Source organism: Leguminivora glycinivorella, unplaced genomic scaffold (genome assembly GCF_023078275.1).
Source record: "Leguminivora glycinivorella isolate SPB_JAAS2020 unplaced genomic scaffold, LegGlyc_1.1 Scaffold6, whole genome shotgun sequence".
Taxonomy (NCBI): Eukaryota; Metazoa; Arthropoda; class Insecta; order Lepidoptera; family Tortricidae; genus Leguminivora; species Leguminivora glycinivorella.
Window position 1 is genome coordinate 521,980 of NW_025952831.1, and position 26,730 is coordinate 548,709.

General features: G+C 38.3%; 1 protein-coding gene across 1 annotated transcript; it reads left to right on the forward strand.

Annotated features, from left to right (window-relative positions):
• The first annotated feature begins 1,752 nt into the window (after positions 1 to 1,752).
• On the forward strand, positions 1,753 to 26,564 carry LOC125242094 (facilitated trehalose transporter Tret1-like). The gene is made up of 10 exons (XM_048150802.1): positions 1,753 to 1,856; positions 7,364 to 7,453; positions 8,851 to 8,990; positions 12,629 to 12,721; positions 13,098 to 13,328; positions 22,969 to 23,098; positions 23,667 to 23,753; positions 24,142 to 24,359; positions 25,467 to 25,649; positions 26,014 to 26,564. Exons 1-10 carry the CDS (start codon positions 1,811 to 1,813, stop codon positions 26,275 to 26,277), a joined length of 1,482 nt encoding a protein of 493 aa, XP_048006759.1. The 5' UTR covers positions 1,753 to 1,810; the 3' UTR covers positions 26,278 to 26,564.
• Positions 26,565 to 26,730: the final 166 nt, after the last annotated feature.

The window sequence follows — 26,730 nt, forward strand, 5'->3', positions numbered from 1 at the left end:
AGCAGACAGGTCGCCTGATGGTAAGCGATCACCGCCGCCCATGGACACCCGAAACACCAGAGGTGTTGGAGGTGCGTTGCCGGCCTTTAAGATTTGTAGAACTTTTTTGTAGAACCTATGAAAGAGAGACAGTTTCTCCATACAATACAATACAAAAACTCCAGCAAACCTCAAAAAAAGACAGCAATACATAGGAAATTAGCAACATAAGCAAAGGTAAATAACAGGTGGTCTTATCGTTAATAACCTAACCTCAAAATAAAAATTTTGAAAAACCCCCGACCGCGACATAGTGGACCGATTTTCATGAAACATGGTTAAGAACACTCCCGACTTATTCAGCTTTCAAACAAAAAAACTAAATGTAAATCGGTTCATCCGTTCGGGAGCTACGATGCCACAGACAGACACACACACAAACAGACAGACAGACAGACAAACAGAAAGACACGTCAAACTTATAACTCCCCGTCGTTTTTACGTCGAGGGTTAAATACAATAATAATAATAAATTGCATTTATTTCGAACAAAAGTCCATATTTTGTTAGTAATACATTAACACTTAGATCTAGGGTTAGTAAAGAGACATAAAATTAAAATTAATATAAATTTACACACATTGGGGCATGTAGCTGCACCCAATGCCTCAGCAACGGTGAGTCCCACCGGTCAGCCAGCGTTAATCCTTACCAGACAACCGTAAGGTAGCGGAAATTGGAAATTATAGTTATTTGTTATACAAGGGGGCAAAGTTGTATTTTAACGCCGAGTGTGGAATTAAAAAACGACCAAGTGAAAGGATTATATAGTTGAACCACGAGCGAAGAATAGAATCCTGAACTTGCGAGTTTTTTAACACACGAGAAGTAAAATACATTTGCACCCGAGTGTAACACAAAACTTTTCCCCTCACTAATGCGAGGAAACTACAACGCAAAAAATGCGTCTAAAACTGCTTCCAGTAGTTTCACAGGTGGTAAATCATCTTTATTACTAGATTCACCTACTTTTATTAATTTTAAAGCAGTTAGTTTGACTTTATTCAAGGTCAAATTACTTTACCCACTAGTGGATAAAATGCGTTTTTACCCGCTGGTATTAAAGGACAAAACACGTGTTTCCGAGCTAGTGAGGGGAAAAAATCTTTACACTCACTCACTTGGTCGGTTTTTTCCTTGTACGGAACTCTAAAACCCAGCTACAAATCCAAACCAAGCAACTCAAACAAAAATATTGTTAAGTCATTTTATTGAGGCAGAATCAAAAGGATTTCACACAAATTCAAAGATAGCATCAAATGCAGCAAGTGTTGCAAAAATGCGCTTAAGTAAACATAGATAAAAAAGGCTGTACACATAATAGTTAGTTATTTAGTACATATGCCGCTAATTTACTGCACTTGTTAGGTAATGAGCTCATTACGCAAGTATGTCAAAAATTGGGATAGCCGTATTTATTGTAAAACGTCCAACGATACATGTGCGAAGGGGGAAGTCGAACGCTCTGTCTATGTCGATTTAAAACACTCCCTTCCCTTCGGTCGTGTTTCGACTCTTTTCCGCACTAGTTTACGTAGCGTAATGTCCTAGTGACATGCACAGTAGAAAGCATTACCTGCATCGTATGAGATGCCTAATCCATATGATAACATTGATAACGTTGGCTGTAGATTTGCTACTGATAAGAGTATGGGGAAAATTGGCAGTTGCTGACAAACTGATCTATTCCGCGCGTTTGCGCACACGAGGCTGCACGGCTTTCGCAGCTCCCAACTTTTTTGTTTGTTTTTTTGTGTAAAAGTGGTACAAAATGAGGATCCAGAGTTTTTTGCGTCAGTGTTTGGGAACAGCCATAAGTAAGATTCCTACTTAAATTATATAGGGTTTTTCTTGAAGGTTATGCTTTTTTAACCGAGCAAAAAAGGGAAATTCAGGGAAACTTAACCGATTTTGAGTAAATACTAGGGCCCACTACTGTACGACAACTCGCATACGAGTTTTATTACATTGCGGTATTTGAAGGCTGTGCAAGATTGTATTAAACAGCCCGCCATGTAATAAAAATCGCATGCGAGTTCGCTCGCCGTCTAAATCAGGCCTTAATGTGAACAAAGTTAATAAAAAACTTAATATTTAAGCCCGTTTTCTAAAACATGCAAAAAAATATGATGACGATTATTTCATGAGTTCATGACTTAATTGGTTTGACTGTTCAGTACGTGGGGCTTTATTAAAGGAGAACGGAAATTATATTACTTTTGCGATTATTAGGTATCCCGTATCCAATAAATCTCTCCAAGAATAACCACAAAATTAAATTTTGAAAAAAGCCCTCGCTTTCTTGAGTTGCAGGCGTCCATAGGTGACAGTGACTGCTTTCCATCAGGCGGGCTGTATACCTGTTTGCTACCGACGTGGTATAAAAAAAACATAGTGGACCTTATAACACTCCGTCGTTTTTACGTCCGGGGTTAAGATTACAGACACTATTAAGTATACAAGTTGCAATATCTGTAAATTGAAAATGAAAAAAGAAAAAACAGTTACCAGATCTTTTATTTTCTATTTATAGATAGAGATATTTTAATATCTCTCGAATTGTTCACACTGAAACGATAATTAACGACTGTAGCGAGACAAAATAACATCACGCGCGAGCGCGCGGATCCGAATACTTTCTCGCTCGCACATCACTACCTGTCACGATCAGCGGACCGATCTACCCGAGCGGGCGTGAAGAACTCCGAGCGGCGCGGGGAGCGCGGGCGGCGAGGAAACCGTAATAAAAGGCGCCGCGCGGCCGCCGATCAGTGATTCACTCGTTAGCGGTCTAGCTTGGGAGACGGCCTCTGCTATCCCCAAGGTTAACCACCAAATGAGCGCGGGTCGAGACCGTCTACACGGACCGCCCATAAGTTCATACTCGGTTAGCCGTGAGTGGACAGAGCAAGGGGATGAGAATGCCGATGCGTACCGCCCCCGATCTTAAGTTGCGCCCAAGTGGGGCCCATGAATGACAACTACCCTCAATGTCAAAGAAGAAGTTGCACCTACCCTACAATATTTTCTGGAATAGAAATAAGGATGCAAGCAACGTATCATGTGCAAAGGAAGTTGTTTAGTTATAAATGCTGTTGAACACTACTGGACCAGCTTCACTCCAGGGGGAGGGTTCTCACAAACCCTCACAAGCAGAGCAGTACAGTGTTTCGTCAACTCCATGGAACTGGAGTATAAACCGATCTACACACGTTTTGATACTCTCTCGTCTGCATACGTACCAGAGGGAGAGACAACACAGATCCTGTTATTCCTGGTACTCTCACGGGACGTCAAAGAGTACCAGAGGGGGAGAATGTAGCGAGACAAAATAACATCACGCGCGAGCGCGCGGATCCGAATACTTTCTCGCTCGCACATCACTACCTGTCACGATCAGCGGACCGATCTACCCGAGCGGGCGTGAAGAACTCCGAGCGGCGCGGGGAGCGCGGGCGGCGAGGAAACCGTAATAAAAGGCGCCGCGCGGCCGCCGATCAGTCATTCTCTAGCTAGCGGTCTAGCTTGGGAGACGGCCTCTGCTATCCCCAAGGTTAACCACCAAATGAGCACGGGTCGAGACCGGCTACCCGGACCGCCCATAAGTTCATACTCGGTTAGCCTTTGGACTTGCAGTGGACATCCCCTGAGGGGCCGAGTAAGGGGTGAGAACGCCGATGCGTACCGCCCTATGCTCACTAGTACCTATGTTTTGTAGCTAGGTATTTACCCCACTTTGTATGATATAATATTTGTTTTGTATGAAAACCAATAAACCACTGGTACCTACTTGGCGTCTCATTCCGCCCCCCTACACGACTATATAACATTTTATTGCATGTTGAAGAAATATACAAATTGACATATAAATGCAATACAGGTCTCCCGCGGTACAGGCCTAGCCTAGTGCGGGGACCCCTGGAAACTTGTGTTAACAATAATTAGGATATGCACAAATGGATGTAAATTTTACCTATCTTTTGCAACAAATGTCTTTGTGTTTATGTGCAACAATAAACGATTTTTACTTTTTTTACTTTTACTTTTACACAATTACCTAGTCCGTTTAAATAACTTTGAAGAAACAAACTACTGCAACAATGTAATACAATAATTATTATTTTACTGCACACTTATTACTTAGGTATGGTTCTGTTATCTGTAGTCAACTAGAAATTACTAGGTTTTCACATCATCATCTGTCTGAAAGAAGACTTTTCTTCCCTGTTATGAGAAATTAAAGAGGCCTTTTTCTGTTCAAGGACTTGATGTTGCCACAAAAAAAAATAACAAAACAAAAACGTCGTTCTGTATTAACTGTTAGGGCTCTACTGTACCTCAGCAGTTCTCGAAAAGTCTGTACAAAAATTAAGGAAAAAGTTAAATTTGTTTTTAGGGTTCCGTAGTCAACTACCCTTATAGTTTCGCCATGTCTGTCTGTCCGTCCGTCCGTCCGTCCGTCCGTCCACGGATAAGTAATTTCAGTAACCGTTAGCACTAGAAAGCTGAAATTTAGTACCAATATGTATATCAATCACGCCAACAAATTGCAAAAATAAAAAATGGAAAAAAATGTTTTATTAGGGTACCCCCCCTACATGTAAAGTGGGGGCTGATATTTTTTTTCATTCCAACCCCAACGTGTGATATATTGTCGGATAGGTATTTAAAAATGAATAAGGGTTTACTAAAATTGTTTTTTGATAATATTAATATTTTCGGAAATAATCGCTCCTAAAGGAAAAAAAAGTGCGTCCCCCCCCCCTAACTTTTGAACCATAAGTTTAAAAAATATGAAAAAATCACAAAAGTAGAACTTTATAAAGACTTTCTAGGAAAATTGTTTTGAGCTTGATAGGTTCAGTAGTTTTTGAGAAAAATACGGAAAACTACGGAACCCTACACTGAGCGTGGCCCGACACGCTCTTGGCCGGTTTTATTATTCCTATTTTGTTACCAAGAGTTTTTTGATGAATTGAGATTTTAGTAAGTTTTATTTCCTCATTAAGGTTCTCTAGTATCTATATTTTCTTAATTATAACAATTATCTTGTATATATCTTACGAAAGTCTTATATTACTAAATGTTGGTAACAAAATAGGATCAATTAAAATTTGCTGACGTGGCTATGTACAAAGTTGTCGAGAACTGCTCACCTACGTACTACTAGTTCACAAAAACTAACTCTTGATGTCATTCTAATTTTTGTCGACATTGTGTCATTTGACACTTGGTGGCCTAGCGGTAAGAGCGTGCGACTTTCAATCCGAAGGTCGCGCGTACCACGGTTCGTAGCTATGAGTTTTTCTGAACTTATGTGCGAAATGTCATTTGATATTTGCCAGTCGCATTTCGGTGAAGGAAAACATCGTGAGGAAACCGGACTAATTCCAATAAGGCCTAGTTACCCTTTGGGTTGGAAGGTCAGTTGGCACGTTGGCAGTCGCTTTCGTAAAACTAGTGCCTACGCCAAATCTTGAGATTAGTTGTCACAGCGGACCCCAGGCTCCCATGAGCCGTGGCAAATGCCGGGATAACGCAAGGACGATGTTGATTGTGCCATTTGACAGGTAATATTGTAATATTTAAATATGTTCATGTAAATAAAGACTGAGTAAGTTTATATTGTAGGTAACTACATTATAGAATTTGTGTTCAACCGGATATCCTTGTCATTTAGGTATAAGTAGGCCAATTTTGCTAATGCATTAAAAAAATCAACATGTTAGTTAACAATAGATAAGTAGCCATGCGAAAAGTAAAACTACAAAATTGCGAAACGTTAAATAACTAGAGTACCATTATAAAAAAATACCTATAAAAGATAAATAAATAATGACTAATGAAATGACTTCATTTTGCTTTGAATAATATGACTTATGAATGGAAAAAAATACTTATTTCAATGTTGTTTTCACATTTAAGTCAAATCTTAATAACAAATAGCCATAATATAACGAGAAAACGCAAAAACTTTACGGCGCATCGGACATCCGCAGATTCTTGGATCCTGAAATACATTGCGATTGAAAGACATAATATACATTTTACATAATACACGTACGAAAAGGAAATTTGTAACTCGTTTAAAACACTCCCTTCAGTCGTGTTTTAATTTATCGGAACACTTTTCTAACTTTCCCTTATTCGCACTTGTATCGTAATGTACTATTTTGTGACATTTACTGATAGTGACGATAGTACAGTCAGCTGCAGAGAAAAGGAGACCCCCTGCCATACAAATTTGTATGCAAGGGTGTGGCATCGTAGCTCCCGAACGGATGAACCGATTTAGATTTAGTTTTTTTTGTCTGAAACCTGAGTTAGTCGGGAGTGTTCTTAACCATGTTTCATGAAAATCGGTCTACTATGACGCGGTCGGGGGTTTTTTCAAAATTTTAAATTTTGTGGTTAGGTTATTATTCATATTTATATTTATTTATTGCATCCATGGTGTTATAAGATGTTACAAAGTTACGGGTTAAGAATTTCACCACCCCCTTTCTTCCCGTGGGTGTCGTAGAAGGCGACTGTGGGATATAGGTTAAATTGTGGCGTAGGCGAGAGGCTGGCAACCTGTCACTGCAATGTCACAGTTTTATTTTCTTTCAACCCCTTACTTGCCAAGAGTGGCACTGAAGCTTTAGTAGTTTCATGTGCTCTGCCTACCCCTTTATGGGATACAGGCGTGATTGTATGTATGTATGTATGTATGTACAAAGTAGGTACACGTGCTCTTGGAACCATTAGGGCGTGGCAACATATTTATATGCTGTATGCTGTATTACATATCTTATACTTTTAAACGAGCAATTCTTGTATATTTATTTATTTATTTATTTAAATATATATTTATTTACACTGACGATCTCGGAAACCGCTGTAACGATTTCGCAGAAATTTGTTATGTGGGGGTTTTTGGGGGTGAAAAATCGGTCTAACTTATCCTTAGGTCCCGGAAAACGCGAATTTTCGAGTTTTCATGCGTTTTTCTTCGCGCGCCATCTCGTGTGCAGTAGTTGTACTGTTAAGACAGAATTCTTTCGGTCGATGTAAGTACTATTTATTGCAAACACTAGATGGCGACACAGGTCAAGGCTAAAACGAATAGAAAATACACTATTTGAGTTTTTGTGGCGAAATGCGCGCCATCTCGTGTGGAGTAGTTGTATTGTTAAGGCTGAGAATTATTTCGCTCGATGTAGGTACTATTCATTTTTGAACTAGATGGCGACACATGCCAAGGATACGAAACAGAACCGAGCGAAGCTCGGTTGCCCAGATATTACATTATACTGTGCTGATACGATTATTTTATTTCCAGTGTCCTTCCCAAAGTTCCTCCTAGGCTCTGGAACAGTGTGGCCGTCCTACGCGCTCATCATCCTACGAAGCGCCGCTACGCCCCTTTCAGGTAATAATATTACATTACTATAAGACTCCCGTGAGACTCATACATATTTAAAAATATCCAAACATGAAACCGAAACATGTCATGTAGCGTTCGAAACATGTCGAACGCTAAATCGACTTAATACGTGAGTAACCCGCTTAAAATATTTTTAAATATATTACATTACGATACGAATGCGTAAAAGAAGAAATTTGAAACCTGCTGGCGTATTATGCTTCCAATTGTATTATCACTTATCCACGTGGATAAGTTATCTGTCACTCTCACACTGACATACTTGCCAGCCGGCGTATCATGCTTTCAATTTTATCACTTATCCACGTGGATAAAGCATCCGTCACGCTTTAGCAAGTATGTCAGTGTGAGAGTGACAGATGTCTTATCCACGTGGATAAGTGATAAAATTGGCAGCATGATACGCCGGCAGAACGTGACGGATGCTTTATCCACGTAGATAAGTGATAAAATTGGAAGTTTAGTAGCCGGGCTATCGGCGTATTCTGTTTCGAAGCACGATACGCCGGCAGTAGCGATAAATTAAAACACTGATTAATGCACTGAGAGAAATTTGCATTGTGAATTTAACAAGTTCGACTTGTTGCGGTTTATCCGTTTGAATCAGCCAAACGTTTGTTTAAAACAATATGTGTCAGGTTGTTTTTATAAAATCGACTTGTTGATTCAAATATATTGCCGATTCAAATGACAAGTAGCTCGTTGTTTGAACCAAAGAGCACGTAGGCGCTATTTTAACCAAATAACTTGTTGAACGAACATGAAAACTGGTTGTATTTTCTCTCAGTGTGGACACGAATTAAGAATCTAGTCTCTCCTCCTAGTTTAGTAATAAATTTAACTTTTTCCATAATTTTTGTACAAACTTTTCGAGAACTGCTGAAATGCGGGTTATTTGTAGTGACAGCTAGCGACAATCAGTACTGCTACTTGTCAATAGATGTCGCGACGAACGAAGAGTCTAATGTTTACCAATTTTAAGCTAATATTACAATAGTATTAATCAGTATTCCTTAATTCCTTCTGCTTGTAATATAAGTTGTAAACTGATCTAATATTATTTTTTTGACGTGACACTGTTGACACTTAGTATTGAGTAGTAGTACTGATAATTTACGCTGTTTGACGCGTGATTGTCGCTAGATGTCACTACAAATAACCCGCATTTACTGATGTATGGAGTTACTATTACTCTTCCCTTACTTTTTTCTCTATGGAGAATCTCTATGGAAATAAATCAATTAATTTCATTAATTCATATTCATATTCATCTTTATTTGTATTAAGCATACATTGTCACTATACATAATTATACATTTATATACATCACTATTATAGCTCTTATAATACAAATACTTACAATGCTTATAATGCTAATTCAGGGCCCATCAGCCTCTTTGAAGAGGCTCTCATGGGCAGTCTGCCGTACATCTCCAGTATTTTCATGTCACCTTTCGGTGGACTGATTGTGGATAAATTTGGGAGGCGGTGGAGTGGTATTTTCACCAATTTTGTTGTTGCGGTAAGTTTTTGGACCTATTTTCGATTTATAAGTATATACTTGTATGAATTTTGTATATCTTCATGAAACAGATTATAATTACTTTCATAGTTTAGTAACTATTTCACTGAACCCAATTTGTAAAGACTATTTTCATTCTTTACTTCAAAAAACAAATGAAGAAGTTGCATTTTTTTAACATAGTGTGTTTAAATTACGATTTTTAATCATAAATAGGTAACTGACAGGTCGGTCGGTCGTACATCGAATATGTGGTCTTAGATAATAAATAAAACAAAGACATATGTAACTCCGTATAGACGGATAAAGTCTAAGAAAAAAACGTATCTCAAAGCCCTAGAGAAAAAGGTACGGTGGCCTAGGTGGCGTTACACCTTTGGGGAACGCTCGGCTAGATGGTGCTTATATTAATATTTGACATTTTAACACATATCAAGCTAACAATATGGGCCAAATTGTCAAAACGAGGTTCAAAAGTTTTAAGCTTGTGTCGAGAGATGGCAGTCTATGCACTGTAATTACACATTTTACTTTGACAGTAACTCTCTATAATACTCGATCCTCTTTGAATAAACTTAAGTAAGTTGGCACCGGGCTCCGGACCTCTTAATTTGGGGATTTTTTTCTTAAATTTGTGTAATAATTCATCGTTCCACCCCCCATCCCTATTTTGTCATTTGCTAGTTCTGCGACTTTATAGCTTAAATTTAAAAATAATAATAATAAGGTTAGGTTTTTTATAATGTGTTTATATATTTTGTATTGTTTTGTAAGTGGTTCTGTATTTTACTTTTATAATCATATTATAAAATAGCCTAACTTAAGAAGGAAAATAAATAAAGGAAATAGGAATAATATTGGCGACACCTTACACAGATCAACTTAGCCCCAAACTAAGCAAAGCTTGTACTATGGGTGCTAAGTGATGATATACATACTTAAATAGATAAATACATACTTATATACATTTCCTGTCGAGATAATAACATTATTGCCTGTGTTGATATAAAAGGCAATATAATACTTATCTTGTTATTACTTAATGTCGTTCTTGATAAAAATTGTGTGATAATTATCGCGGACTATGGAATTTGGGAGGTTGAGTGGATCGCAGGTGGGCTAACGCTGTGGCTTGCGTGGGCGACGGTCGCGCGACGGCGATGCGACGCATACTAAATCAAACCAGGGAAGTATGAGACGCGACGGCGACGGTCGCGCGACCGTCGCCTACGCAAGACACGGCGTAAGAGTGTTTTCATAATATACGATCCGACACCGATTTGACGACCGGTCTGGCCTAGCGCACAGTGACCATGCCTGCTAAGGCATTTATTTGTGTGATGAGTACAAATATTTGTTCCTGAGTCATGGATATTTACTATGTATATAAGGTGCTAATTTATTAGATGCAGATATTTTTACAGCTGATAGTACTCGGTCTCTGGAGTATATTAAACCGTGAAACGTTATAGCTTTTACAATGTTTTTTTGGAGAAAACGGAAAAACAAATTTGCTACGTAAAAACACCCTGTTTATGTGATTATTAAATGAAAACTCATTGAACAGATTCTAGTACCTCTTTTACGTACCACTTAACTGTAACTGGCCACTTCAATGACATGTGCAGTTTTCCCGCCGAACCTTTACGACATTTACAACAAACAATTGTTGACATGACAGACAGTGTTATTGTGACATGTGATAATGCACATGATGATTTTTTTTAGACGAAATTATAATTAATTTTTTTGTTAGGAAAATGAAATCAAAAAAGTTACATGAAAAGATTTCTTAATTTATATTTAAAGTTAATTATTTTAATGTAAAATATCATGTGTTAAAATATCCGTAACTAATAAATTAGGACCTTATATAAGTATTTGTATATTATATCTATCGTTGTCTGAGTACCTGCAACACAAGCCTTCTTGAGCTTACCGTGGGGCTCAGGCAATCTGTGTGAGAATGTCCTATAATATCATCATCATTCTCTTGCCCTTATCCCAGTCACTTGGGGTCGGCGCAGCATGTCTTTCTCTTCCATACATCTCTATCACTCGTCATCTCATCATTAACTTGTTTTAGTTCCATATCATGTCTCACACAGTCCTATAATATATTTAATTTAATTTAATTTAATTTAATATGAATTACTGAAACTGAATTCAAAAAGATAACAAGGACCTATTCACACCCAGTCGATGTTTAACATGGCATAATGATGGTATGTAAGGTAAATAGAAGTTATTTATTTTAAACGTATTTTTTTTTATAACTGTAAAATATCAAAATAAAACAAACCCATTTTTTTACCTTTTTTTTTCTTTTCTTTTTTTCATCATCTCATTCTACCAGCCAGCTTAGGACATTAATAATATACAACGTGTTTCCGGTATCACTCAAAACCTCAGACACCCCAACTGATTTTTATTTTTTTAAACTCATCTAGAGTATTTATGTTTTAATCTGATGGTTAGGTACTTTTTTTTAATTGAATTTTTAATTTTCTGTACAGCTACTTGACTTTCAGTTCTACACTCAATAAAATAATTGCTAACTACCATTACAAACCACAAAACTATTTATTTGTGTAGGTTACTGCAACGACATAAGGTTTACCAATAGAAAGCTAAGATGTCACTGTAAAACACTTTAAAGCTTTGTCACAGTAACCTTCAAATTGGACAGGTAATCGCAGTAAGCAAATTTAAACCCAATATTCAAAATGACAAGGTTGTAATTAGGTACAAGTTCAATTTGTTATGACTTATGATAAACATTAAGATTAAACTGACAAACAACGTCAAACTCGTAGCGGAAAAAATAATCGTCCAAGTAACCAGCCAGTATTAATACCCCCAAATACTGAAAAAGGTAAACAACCTCTAGCAATGCGATATACACAATGTTGTATTACGAATACAATAGAATAGGCATATAAAAAATAATGAAGAATACTAATTTAAATAAAAATATTACCCCCATCAAGATATAGCTCAATCGATTCTACTCTCGATTCTGAACAAACTGTTTTCAGGTTTTTAGTGTTAAGTGAAACACGGTGTATAAATTTTGTATGAAATTACTTTGCACTCTTGAGGATAAAATGCAATTTTATCATCGGATTTGAAGAGTTAAGAGAGTCTTTACGAGTTGAGGTGGTAAAAATATTTTTTTATACTAAGTCGATGGCAAACAATCATACGGTCCGCCTGATGGAAAGCGGTCACCGTAACCTATGGACGCCAGCAACTCAAAGAGCGTTGTCACCCCATTAGAAACTTGTACACTCCCTTTTGCTGTGTTAAGTAAAAGTACACAGCAAAAAGGAGTGTACAAGTTTCAAGGAGGGTTCGGGTTGCCGAAGACTCAACGGACAATTAATAGACGGAACAAATTAGTTCCGTAAGTCCTCCCGTTGTCAGCACACCGCACCCTCGTTGAGCTCTGGCAGCCTTACTCACCGGCAGGAAAGCAACACTATGAGTAGGGTCTAGTGCTATTTGGCTGCGGTCTTCTGTAAGGCGGAGGTGCTTCCCCAGTTGGGCTCTGCTCTAGATTCGAGCGAGACGATACCACACAAAGCGGAATATCATTCGCTATGCCCTACCTCCTACATTAAGTACTATATTTTCAGGTTTCCTGGGTGTTCGTTATCTACGGTACAACATCTCCTATGTTGTTGATAGGAAGGTGTCTATTTGGTGTGAGCGGTGGCTTGCTTATGCAGGTACGCACATAATTATCGTTAATTACTATCAACCTGTAATCAATTGAATTGACCATTGAATCAATTGAATGGGTCATTGAATCAATTGCATTATGGTAATTGTAATGAAATATAATTAGAATTGAAATTTTGCCAACTTTTGTGACATTGGTTGTCAATGCAATTGTCTGAAACCTGAGTTCCACTAGGGTTCATCATCAGCTCTATCTTTAGTACTGCTCACCAGGACGAGCCTGATGAAAAAAGCACCGTGTATCTATGTTGCACCGAACCTGAGTTCCCTTAGGTACAGCCAGGGTTCAGCATCAGCTCTTGACACTATCATGACATACTGAATTTTACCAGTCAAATCTACCAGGATATCATATCTTTACAGGTAGCATGGGCATTCGCAGCAGAAGTATCCGAAGATGCCTGTCGAGGCTTCATGTCTTCCTTACCATCAGTCACCTACGCCTTTGGTGCCCTGGTATCCATCATCCTCGGCTGGGTGACGTCCTACCACAATATTGCGTATATAAACTTCGGGTTAGCGATTGCGAATGCGTTTACCATGTGGTTGCTGCCTGAGACACCGGTCTATTTGTGTTTGATTGGAAAACATGAGGTGAGTAGACTTATATTGACCGGGATATAGACCGTGATTACCTTTTTGATTTTTGTCGAGCTCCCGATATTTCGACGCAGTTGCATGCATCATGATCACGGAAAACTGACGAAGGCGGGCGGATGTAGACAGCTCGCGATCTACCCTCCTTCGCGCGCGTCGGCTGCGTTCACTTTCAGAACTGTAAAAAACTGTCTTTTTGTGTAAAAAACCGGTGAAGTCAGAATTGAACAAACGTAGTGACACTGTGAGTGTAGTGTGTTTGGACAGACCATCGAGTGTGAATGCGACCAGTGGTAACGCTGAAAGTGAACGCAGCCGACGCGCGTGAAGGAGGGTAGATCGCGCGCTGTCTATGCAACTTTAACATCCACCCGCCTTCGTCAGTTTTCCGTGATCATGATGCATGCAACTGCGTCGAAATATCGGGAGCTCGACAAAAATCAAAAAGGTAATCACGGTCTATATCCCGGTCAATATAAGTCTAATGAAAATAACCGTGAATCATTCAAAACTCTTATTATGAGGTGAGTAGTCTAGTATCGCTTTACAAATTCTATATCTTCTATCATGAGTCTTGGACGTTTTAGCATACGTTACTCGATAGAGTTAACGACATGGAAAAGTTACGTACTTAACCCTTAAATTGCCACTCTATGACCGCGCAGGATTTTTATAATGAAACTTGGTGTTTTGGGTTCAGTTAGGGTAGATTAAGGGGAAAATGTGTGAAAAAAAAACATAAAAAAATTGGAAGTGGTTTATTTTAAGCGTCACTTATAAATGACATTGCCAACTACTGCTTAACATAAAGACGTCACTTTGGACGGACATTGCCAACTACACATGCACATTGCTAACATAGAAAAAAAAACGTAAACTTAATAAATTACATTCAACATTGTCCGAAACTACACGTGCTACCTCTTTATGTCCGGCGCAATATCTCTAAAGTAATCTACGTCATGAAAAATGCTCAAAACTATGTTGACTGTCCGGATCTGCTGTCAAGCTTGAAGTTCCCACTTCGTAGTCCCCTTACGCCTTGCGTCTCGCACTAAACGAATATTCCATATCCTCGCCACTAATACTAACTTCAGAAAAAACTCCTTTATTATAAGAGTCACTAAATATTTCAATCAAATTTGATTTGATCATGACCCCATTGATCTGATCTCTGACAGTTTTACATCAGTACGCAAACTACTGACCCAAGACTTCACCCGCTGTTAACTCTCAAATAACACTACACTGAAAGAAATGTTTGCATAACTGTAACCAAATTTTAGGTTACTGCTTACCTAAAAATTGTGACTTGCGAACTACGTGTTACCCATTACCAAACCGTGTTTTGTTATTTGTGTTGAGTTATGAACAACTTAACTATTTATGTTACTGTTTTAAATTGTATGTTCTACTTATAACAATGGTAATAGTCTAGTAATAATTATAACATTTTGTGATTTGCAACAAAAGTACAAGCGCCATTTTGTTACTATGGAACAAATAATTTAACTATTTCACAACCAAATTGCTTACGAATCTATAACATCTAGTTGGTTGCAAACACAAAAATGTTTTGTAATAATTAAATAATCCTACATTTACTTAGTAATTAAACTGTTCAATTATTTTCTGAATTGATTTATTTATTAGTAGTCAAACTGTTCATCAACTGGTAACTAATTTAATTTGTTGACGTGTTACAGTACTTAGGTTGTTAATCAGAAAGTTTAGTCTGGTAACTAATAACAAAACTGTTTAGCTACAAGTAGCTCGACCAATTTAGTAATCTATAATTAAAATGGTAATTCCACTATATTTTGTTAGTTAAACGTCGGATCAAATAGCTACCAGTCCATCCGGCAATTAACTTAGTACCAAAAGGGACGATATCAATGAATCCGTCCTTAAATTAATCAACGAGAGTATAGTAAAATCACATTGTATTGAAATACAACACCTTTTAGTAGCCTTACCCGATCACTTATTACGATTCAGTTTAAGTTTTTAGCTCCGTCCTGTAGCAACTCCGTTTAGGTCCTAAACTGAATCTTAGATAATATTCGTAATAAGTGATCAGGTAAGGTATTGTTACAATTCATTTCAATACAATGTGATTTTACTATACTCTCGTTGATTAATTTAAGGACGGATTCATTGATATCGTCCCTTTTTGTACTAAGTTATTTGCCGGATGGACTGGTAGCTATTTGATCCGACGTTTAACTAACAAAATATAGTGGAATTACAGTATATTTATAATATTTATTATTTGACTGAATTCTGATAAATATTCATATTAAGACGGGGTTTTACTTGAATTGGTGTTACTTACATTAAAAACAACAATAATTAAATTCCATTATTTTCATAAATAATTAACGTAAAGCGTCTTGATACGAATATTCAAATTGTAGGTAGGTAGCATAGTAAAACTCTTCATTTAAATGCTAAGTACAGTTTTATTCAAATAATTCCTGTATTTCCGAAATATTATAATAAAATTATGACACTATAACATTATTTACTTTCTGATTTCGTAATCATCAAAAAATAGAAACAATGGAAATACTAACTTATGCTTATGTTTCGCTTTTACTTTAGCCCAAGAGCTACCCAGTGCATTAAGAACAAATTTTATTTTAAATCACGCATCAACTGCATTTCGTAACGAACATTATTTAAAGTTAGGTTTATTAGAGCTTTGATAGAATATCTTACAATTTAGACGGCGGCAACGTTAATTCCATTTCGCACCGTCTTTCCGCTCTGCGTGCGATGGTCTCTTCTATTTGCGCAGCACATTTCACATGCATAAAAAAATCCTTCCGGCACAATCAGCTTAGACGGCCACCAGAGAAGTTTAGAGTAGACCTGGTTTAATTCTTACTCTTGCCTACGTTCGAAGTAGTCACCAAAAAAGGGGTCGCCATAAATGCTGACTTCTTCACAATGTTCTGAAACATTCAATTTAATATGTACCTTCCTCAGTCCTCGTATACTTTTTAATAATGTTTTATTTTTGTACATATTACAAAACCATTTTGAACTTTTATCGTGTAAAAAAGGGTTCTAAATACAAAAACAAAACAATCGTTAATATTAAAAGATACATATGAAATCAAAGGTTGTGGTGATGTTAGTCTGTTCGGAAAGAGAAGAGTCGTGGAATGTATTGGACCCCAACCCCATACATTTCACTACTCTTCTCTTTCCGAACAGACTCTATAGGTACTTACTTTTTTGGAAAATGCGTCCGTAATTATACTAATTATGTTTTGTAGCATGGCTGTTTGGGTAATCAGTTTCGCCTTGTAATAATTTCTTATATTTCCTCTTCTGATAATAACTGCAAAATATCAATATGTTTTCTGTGTTCTGAAATTAAAACGTACACAAATGTCAGAATACCAACGTTCACTGATAAAGGATAATAGAACATACAATAGAACTTTCCAACTATTCCAACGAATAACAATAAAATTGTAACCCCATAACCAAGGTGAACTGAAAACGCCGCAGTGAAAGGAATATAGGTAATGGTATTGACCACTCGTTTACTATGTTACTGGAAATTAGTAGTAGAATTAATTTCTGACCTACAAACCTACCTGCTGTGTTTACCTACCTGTAAATTGCCCCCTGTAAACCTACGTATTAAACTTAGGAATTAAGAAAACTTCCACCTAATTAATTGCGTATTCAATCCTACTTATGGGCATTAAGCACGTTTGGTAGATATCTACTTACGCTACAACTACAGCTCCCATATCATGCAATTCATTATTGTTATTAAATGTTGTTACTTACCTTTAAACATCTAAATATTTACATAGGGAGAGCCACGACGCTAGGTACTCCTCCATCGTAGTGGTACTAGTACACGAGGCATCTCACACTCGGAGGTTCTGGCTGACTCCGCCGCCGCCGCCTCCTCAAGTTCACTCATATTGTGCACCCGCCCTTGCCTCCAAGGTTTTCTTCACAAATACCATGAATTTTATTAATAACAACCGGACTGAACAAACTGTGATGCGTGCTGAAATGCTGAGACTCTCGTCTCGAGGAAACACAAACGGGAACGAACAGGTTTGCTTGGGTCCGGTCCATTTACTGTGCGGCTGTGCGCGTCGCGTCATTCTGTTTCATGTTATAAACAATCGTTCGAGCTACAGATAACAAAAGTTTTGTAGTGTTTTACTAAACATTACGTACTTTATAACTATAGTTTTCCTTAATTCGTACATTTGCTTAAGTAAGCAACAAAGAAGTAAAATCACTTATTTGTTACAAAACTATTTTTTGTTAATAAATAGAGTAGTAAATTAAAGACAACATAATTGTTTGTCTAATATTTGAATGAAATTGTTACCTGGTAGTTATGTAAGGTAAAATTATTAGTATGCTATTAGATTTGGTTAAAATCAATCAAACACTTTAACAGTCTGCAAACATATACAGTTTTGTTGGAACAACAATACATAGTTTGGTAAAACGTAGTCTAACGTACTGATAATAATTAAGGATACATTTAAGTTAATTATAAAAAGACAGTTTTGTTGCAGCAGCTCTACTACTTCGTTTAAGTTGATTAAGTTAATAACAGCCTAATATTAAATTACTGCACATCAAATACAAAATAACATGACTAGTATTGTATTACACCACAAAATTAGTTATGTAAATTTAACTAAAATTTGTTTCGCTATAACTTGAGTTCAATTATTTCTGAAACAACTGAATTAGTTCAGTTAATTATTTCTTTCAGTGTATAAACAAGTTACTGTTTTTTTTCCTTTCTTTTATTGTTTGCTCTCAATCATTGATTGAACTCATATATAGATATGTATTACATAAACTTTAAATAAATTACACAATTTTCTGTAATTTTGCACGCATGTACTTTGCCCAGTTTCTATCTGTGGAAACTTATTATTGGCTCATTGTTTCTATGTTATAAGCCTAATAGTAACTTTATCTGTGAGTTTTCCTAATAAATAAAATAAAAATATAGTCCAGGCAAAAATAAACAGGTACCTACACTTTTAGGAAAAGAAGATTTATTGCTGCAGTCGTCTCTAAAAAACTATCTAGCTAAGATTCTCATTTTTTCTTCGTTGTCTGATTCTAAATCGGAGTCTTTAGAAGCTGGAGGTGGTAGAAGAGCTATTATCCTCTTTGACCTCAAACGTTGCCCAGCCATATTATTGTAAAAATGCAACTAATGTTAACAATACACAAAAAAATATTCGTTTAGAAAAGTTGGCAATGTCCGTTACAAGTGACAAATGGAAAAAACACAATATTTAGTACTAACTGGCAGTGTCACTTTAAAGTGACATATATTATAACTTCAAAAATAATAATGAAATGTTTGTCATTTATTCACAATTATGACAATAAATAGTAAATTAATTACTATTTCAATAAAATTCAGTGAAAAATACGCACAAATTACTAAAATACTTACATAACAACGACATTTGTCACAAGTGCAAAAAGACCTCACTGTTGTAATTTTTAAACTGAGTATTTTTTTCAAATTTTGATAGGATAAAGCGATGCGATAGTGCGTAAAAATAAAAGGGATAGACTCTAGACCGTGTGGATCACGCCACCTGCGCCGGAGTGCCTAGGAATCTGAGTTAGCCTAGACTTTATAGGACGTCATTTAAAACGGACAAAAACAATTTAAGGGTTAATATTAGATTGTAATAAGGAACCGTTTGGAGGCGCTGTTCACTTTCTCCTTACAATTAATGTCATTTTCCGTGACGACGTTTTCTGTCCAAAAACTGTCAAAACCTCATGGCAAAGGTCCAGTAATTATACCAGTACTGTAGTAGTTGTGATCAGAAAAATCTGTACCTATGTATACATTGCCAAAACATTTTGTGAATTTTTCGTCCGGAGGGTTCGTCGGTCTTTGTAGGTACATACATGTCACGGTTTTTGTAAGATTTCGAAAATCCTTAATAACACTGTCATAATATATTTATAGTTATACTAAAATTAAACTTAAAATAAAAATTAAACTAAATAAATCTAAAATTAAACTAAAATAAATCTAAAAACGGCCCCTGTGGCATGGTACCGAAGACGCTGGCAGCATTTCCTCGCTGGATTGTCAAGCTAATGCGCTGAGCGAGGAAGCTGCCAGCTCTTCGGTCTCCGGTGGCGTCTCTCAGTCTCTTCGACAGGTCCTTGAAGAGACTTAGAGCGCCAGGGCCCCACGGGCCAAGGGTCTCGACGCCGAATGGGATAAAAATATATTCGGCGCCGAGACCGCTGTACTTTCCTACCTTTAGTTTCTCGGCCGCCTCTGCTGCTGATGCTGCCCTCACGGAGGTTCGGTGGAGATGAGACGGGGCCAGTGTGTCAACGCACGTTGCGTCCCAAACCAGCACCCGTCCCATACTCCACGGAATCAACGACATTCCATCCGGTCTCTTACCGTCCGTCCTTGATATGCCGGTCGGCTCTAAAAGGGCCGGCACATTGACTGACGCAAGAGACCGGCGGATCACGTCGTTGAGGGCGGCATGCCTCGAGAAGCGGCCAGCGCTTCGCTGGCAGGAAAGACCATGGTGCCCTAGTGGGTCAACTTCATGGCCACAGGGGCAGCGATGGGGGCGCAGACCGGGACCCCGAGACGAAGACAAACTGAAATGCGGAGAGTATCGGGGGTTAAAAATGTGCCCAAATTTGGGGAAGGGTGTGCATGGAGCCAGTACCCGGCTTCGCTAGTTCCTGCTGCCAGGAGTCTGGCTCGTCCCTCGGTGCCTGATTGCTCGAGGAGGGAAGTAACGGTCAATTTACATATAATGTCGTCCCAGCTCCTTTGAGAATTTGGATGTTCGGGGTAATTTTGACCGGGGCAAGCAATTGACCAAGCATGTTTGGCGTCAGCCAAGCCCGCAGCCTCACAGTTTGTTCGGAGGATTTTTCCTACGAGACTGGACGAGCTATGAGCTGACGACAAAAAAGCTGGTAATGCCACACTGGAAATTTTGCGGATCCCTAACCCACCATGCCGGATGGGAAGGGATCCCTGGGTCCAAGAATGCTCGCTGAATTTTATATTTAAGACAGATTCTAGGTTAATTTTAACCAAAATATCTATTTGTGAGAGAAGATTTTGATTTTTCCAAAGGGTGCAGCAGCGAAGCACATAAGTTAATTTCGGGACGAATAGGCAAAACTTTATAATAGTCAACGCGTAGTGAGGGCTAATTTGGAGTAAACGATGAGAGTGTTCTTCGAATTTGGAAACGCAATTTTGAACATAATTAGGAAAGTTTTCCTCAAAGATGGGGGATCCTAGGAGGCAAAGATTACTCTTGTCGAGTAACTTAATATTAGGCGCGAGAGAGTTGAATTTTTGAATAACGTCATCAATGTCATCATTGTTAAAACAGGAATTTTGAATGAATAATTCGCACTTATCAAAATTTAGTTGTAAGCCAATGGATTTAAATCTTTCAATAATCACATTAAGATCAGATAGAACAGTGTCGGCGTCACCTCCTAGGGTCCCGTCATCCAAGTACCAAACATTAAATTTAGATTTCAAATTTTGGATGATAGGATTTATAGCTAAACTAAAAATTGCTGGCCCCAGGGGATCGCCTTGTTGGCAGCCTACTTCTGACGATAATTCGTTTTTTCGGTACATTAATTTCGTTGGGTCTGCGTAACAGTGGAGAAGATAGTTATAAATTTCGGGAATGTTAGATTTTGCTTCTGCCAACAAAGTATCTCTGTCTAAAGAATTAAATGCGTTTTTGACGTCAATTTTGAGCAACACTTCGCATTGGTCGTCGCTAAGGAATGTCCGGAGGGCGTGCACGGCGGCTTCGCAACCTCCTTTGATTCCAAAGCCTAATTGAGTCGGTTCGAAAGACTTTTGCAATTTTGGTAGGATATCTCGAACGGCAATTTTGGATGCTAAGCGGCGAAGTGTTGCACCAACAGCAATTGGCCTCACCCCACCATCCTTTTTCGTTAACGCTATTAAATTTGCTCCATATAAAATGGGTACAATTTCAGGGTTAATATTTCCTGTGAACATATTATTTATTAATTTTGTGATGTTATTGATTAATTGTTCGCCAACGTCCCCTAAGGACGGGCATGTCAGATCCTTTAGATGTTGTGGGCTGAGGCCATCGAGTCCTGCTGCAGACCCGGTTTTAAACGAGCAAATGGCATTGAATACCTCAACGTTTTTTGCCTGTATGCAGGACTGAGTTGCTGTTGGAGGGTCGAAAAAGTAGGGGTTCGCGGGAGCTGGGGGATGTTTAGTTTGTAAGGCCGAAAGGGTATCTGGATTATCTGGAGATAGCACGTCACTAGAAAAAAGAAGACGAGCGGCACCTTTCAGGTCGCCCTCGATGATTTTATTTTCAATGCATTTGATTTCATTGGAGCTTTTAGGAAGATGACTAGGTGCGGTTGAGGTTGGAGGAATCGAAAAGTTACTGCAATTATTTTTTATTTTCTGAGTGAGAGATATGTTTTCGTTGTCAACTTTTGCATGTAATATCATAAATGGAAACAGAAGGAGATTGTGCCAATCCTCAATCGTATTACTATCACAGCACTTTTTTATGAGGTCGCTAAGATGAGTTGCTACAGAAATTCTGGCACCGCGCGGAATCCGTTTAATTATTGGGATGTTTTGTTTCAGACTACTCAGACGAACATGGAACGGATGATGATGAATGGGTGGTGTGTTGGCTAGTATAAGCGGGGAATCATTTTGGCTGAGAGCATTACGATGGATTTTGGTTTTATGTATATTTAAGCCACGGCTAGTTTCGAAGGTTTTTGAACACAACGGACAAGGATGGATAGTGGAAGACGTGCTATCACCAGATTGGGTCGCGGCCTGCATAAGAACTTAAAAACTAAATACATAAAAGTAAAAATATAACTATAACTAAAAATAAATACCTATTAAGAGTGAAAAAGCCACAAAACACAATATTATATATAAAAACAAACGTCTGTCACTAGATCTGTAGGCACAGCTGTCACGGCTGGCAGCAAGACTGCGGTGCGCCGTCGCGGGCCGCGGCGGCTGCCAGGCCTTTGGCCGCCCGCGGCTCAGTACAGGTCGGAGCAGCCTACATCTTTATGAAGATCATATTTTTCTTGAATTAAGTATGCATAAAAATCGGTGATTTGACAGAGTAATCAAATATGTCAAACTCAAGCGAACTGAATAGGAGTTGGTATGAATATCAGGTTTTTCGATAGCGTAAAATTCTGCGATAATATATTACTGTGAAAAAGGTGCTGATTTTTTAAAAATTGGTTAATTTTTCGCCACTTTGGTCAAAAATGTGTTTATTTACAAATAAAACAAAATCAGCGACATTCGTGTCGTGACAGTTGACAATTTTTTTTTACATCATATTTATCCGCAATATACTGAATAGAATAGAATACAAGTTGAAAACATTTATTTAACGTCACAAGTGTCACAACAAAGTACCTACAAATAAAACAAAAGACATGCAAACAAAAACCATTAGACGCTAAAATAGGACCCCACTCAGACTCAGATACTGGACTTCAACGGAGAAATGATTTGACTTAGACATAATCTAGCCTATTGTTTTCTTTTTACCAGGAAGCCTTGAAATCGTTGTCGTTCTACCGTGCATCTACGACCAAAGACAAAGCTGTGCTAGACGAAATGGCAGAAATTAAAGCCAATCAGGAAAACAAGCAGAAATCCGCAACTTTAGTGCCGACTGAAGGTAATGTTTTAGTACCTACTTGCAACTATACTAATCAAAGTAATCAAACTTCCTTCCTTCCTTCAAACCAAGGGTGAACAGGCATCTTCTGGGCGAGCTCACTCCATCATAGGCCACATCTTTGCCTTTGGCTAGTCTGTGGCCAAGAGTAAGCCCATTTATAATAGGGATGACGACTACATAAAAAAAATTGCATTCTATTTAGTCCGTCAGTTAGATCGTCCAAAAGTACTAAACACATATTTTTCGCTTTTTCTAATTAATGATAAAATACAAAGATATAGAGCATCAAAGTTCCGGAGTGGGGGCTTGTGACGTCACTTCGAAGTAAAAATTGTACCTAGGCGTGACGTCACGCGAAACTTCAACGCACTGTATCGTCGCCATTTTTCGTTTACGAGAAAAAATAAAAATACGTGTCTAATATTATTTGATAATCTAATTGACGGACTAATTAGTTTTTTTTAGTCGTCTCGCCTATTTAGTATAAATCCGTAGGTACCTATGTATGGGATGATGATGATATTGATGATGAAGCTTAGTTGAATAATGTAATTTTTATTTCCAGAACCAGTGACTCACGATCCTGAAAAGCAAAATCTGGCAAATGAAGAGTTTGTTCCTCCGGCGAAACTATCAGCTTTGCAATATTTCCGTAAGATAATGCTTTACATCTATTTATATGCATCTGTTCAGCATCTTCTGAAGCAGTAAATACATTATTTTTATAGCATATATTTGCCCATACCCCAGCTGGTGCAATCCTCTCACAAAGAAAATGATACTGAGGATTTTCTGAGTTTAGTTAAATACTATACTGAGGATAATTAATTAGTTTAATTACTCTAGTACCATACACGTACCTGTGTTGGATAACGTCTTATTGGTGCAATGCAAATAGGTAGAAGGAGAAGGGCACTGGGCCCCAGTCCATGTCCAGGACCTGGAATCTAATGGTTGTGGATTCAAGCCCCATCCACCTAAGACAGTGACTAATACATTATTCCAGTTTTATCTTAAAGAGTAGTTATGCCATGTTTCAGGAATTTCTCCCGGAGCGCGCTGGTCCTTCATAGTCGTGACTATAATCCTGACGCTCTCCATCTTCACGGGAGTCATCGCCATCCAAGTGTATGGTGGAACGCTGTTCCTCAAAGCCACTCCATCGCTGTCGCCTGACTTGTGCGCTGTACTCCTGGCGTCCATCTTGATGGTTGGCGCTATCTCTGGAGCGGCTTGCACGGATTTATTTGGAAGACGGGTAAGTAAATACCTCTATAATAGGACATTCTTACCAGGGATGTTGCGGATATTCGCATCCGCATCCGCACGCGCGGAACTTCCGCATCATTTTCAAAATCCGCATCCGCATCCGCCTCCGCAAAAATCAATACGGAGCATTCGCATGATGCGGATGTTGAACAGGTCGGTACAGGAACGACTTAGACGCGGCCCACGTGCACGGTAAATTCACCATTGGCCAATACGAGTCTCGTTACACGTCTGTGATTCGTGGATCGCGGGATTTTTTAGTATCGTTGGCCCACCTTTATCTTAATTTCTAAGATTTTTAAATATGAAAGGTTATTTTTTTGAATAAATATAACTTCTTTGATCAAATTTTGTGTTTTTAATATGCCTGAGTAAGTGCCTATCCTCACATTCGCATCCGCATCCGCATCTGCAGATGTGGGACTTGAAAAATCCACATCTGCATCCGCATCCGCGGATGTCAAAAAATCTGCCTCCGCAACATCCCTGATTCTTACACAGATCAGATTCACTAAGCACCGTGGTAAGCTCAAGGTTTGTTATGTGTGACTGACATAGGAAACATCCTTGGCTCAAAATCACTAGGATTCGAACCCAGGTCCATCATCTTGGCAGAGGGCTAGGGCCACTACTATGCCAGACAGATATTGGTCGTTGCTTGTCTAGTTTGGTACTGTTTAGATTTCGCGAGACCAATAGCCAGATTTTATGACAGAAATAAGTATAATTTCAAATTGACAAAATTGATTCAATGCTTCTACGCCAAGTGTCAACATCAAGTTTTATGTCTCCCAGCCGGCGTATCATGCTGCCAATTTTATCACTTATCCACGTGGATAAGACATCTGTCACTCTCACACTGACATACTTGCTAAAGCGTGACGGATGCTTTATCCACGTGGATAAGTGATAAAATTGGCAGCATGATACGCCGGCAGGCAGGCAATTATGGTCGCGCGATAAATGATAAAACATCTGGCCGTCCCTATCTCACTTACTAATAGTGCGATAGGGACGGCCTGATATTTTATAGTCTATCACGCGACCATGGTACCCGTGCAGAATTGCAGATATTGATAATTTTTTTCTGCTTCAGATCTTACTGATATCGGCAGCCACTATAAACGGAGTCTGCATGGTGCTGCTAGGAGTGATGGTGCGGTGGCCATTCGGACCCGAGTGGCTTGTTCCTGCCGTCATCCTAGTTTTCTGTTTCATCTTCAACCTTGGCGGTGGCATGATACCATATGTGCTGTTAGCTGAAGTATTTGTCCCTGAGGTGAGTTCATTTGAGAAGTTTTAATTAATTATCATAATATCGAGTGAATGGTGCCTGTCATCATCCTGCTCCTCGTTTTTTACTCTATCTATCTTAGCGGTAGTATGATAACGTTAGCTGAAGAATTCGTTCCTCAGGTGAGTTCATTTGTGAAATTTAAATCAATTATCATAACACCGATTGGTTAGTACATGTCGAAGACTGCATGAAACAATTAAGATCTTCAGAACAGTATAGCAGCTTCTACTACGGTCAAGCTTATGCAGTGAAGACTTTGAACAAAAGATTTACCAATTTGAGGAGAATACAGATTTTATATTTTTTTACAGGTACTTTTAGACCAATTTGTTTTTTTTTTCTATAGGTGAAAGGCTTCTCCCAATCCATCATGATGCTCTGGCTATACATCGTCAACTTCATTCTACTGCTACTCTTCGTACCAGCCGTCGAATACATCGGCCTTGAGGTCGTCTTCTTCGTGTTTGCTGGATGTGCCTTCCTTTGCACGTTATGTACTTATTACATGATCCCCGAGACGAAGGGCATGAACCCTTACGTTATTGAAGAAATGTTTGGGAATAGGGTTAAGGAGGGAAGAAGGTGGGCAAGACCAGTTTCTGAGAAGTGAGTGAAAAATGAGTTTGAAGACCAGAATATTCAGGAGCAAACCGTCTTACAGATCTTGAAAAATTTTCAAAGGTGTATGCTATAAATAACTCAATGGTTTATTGTAATTTATTTATGATCAATTTCCTATATTTGTCTAATACAGGACACTTTTTCATAATCTTCATGAAAATGTATGAAGAATTAAGCTCCTGAAATGAGCCCTGAACAAGTTCTACCTATGTGATGAAATGTGATAAATATAACCTATGTACTTATAAACTTAATTTAATAAATAATTTTAAGATGGTCGCTTGTTTCATCTTATATTACAAATAGGTTTCCCTGTAATGTAAATTTATGCACTTTATTTATTTGTATATGCATAGTTAAGTGACATCTAGCGACAATCACGCGTCAAATAGAGTGAATTATCAGTACCACTACTCGATATTAGGTGGAAACTGTGACTCGT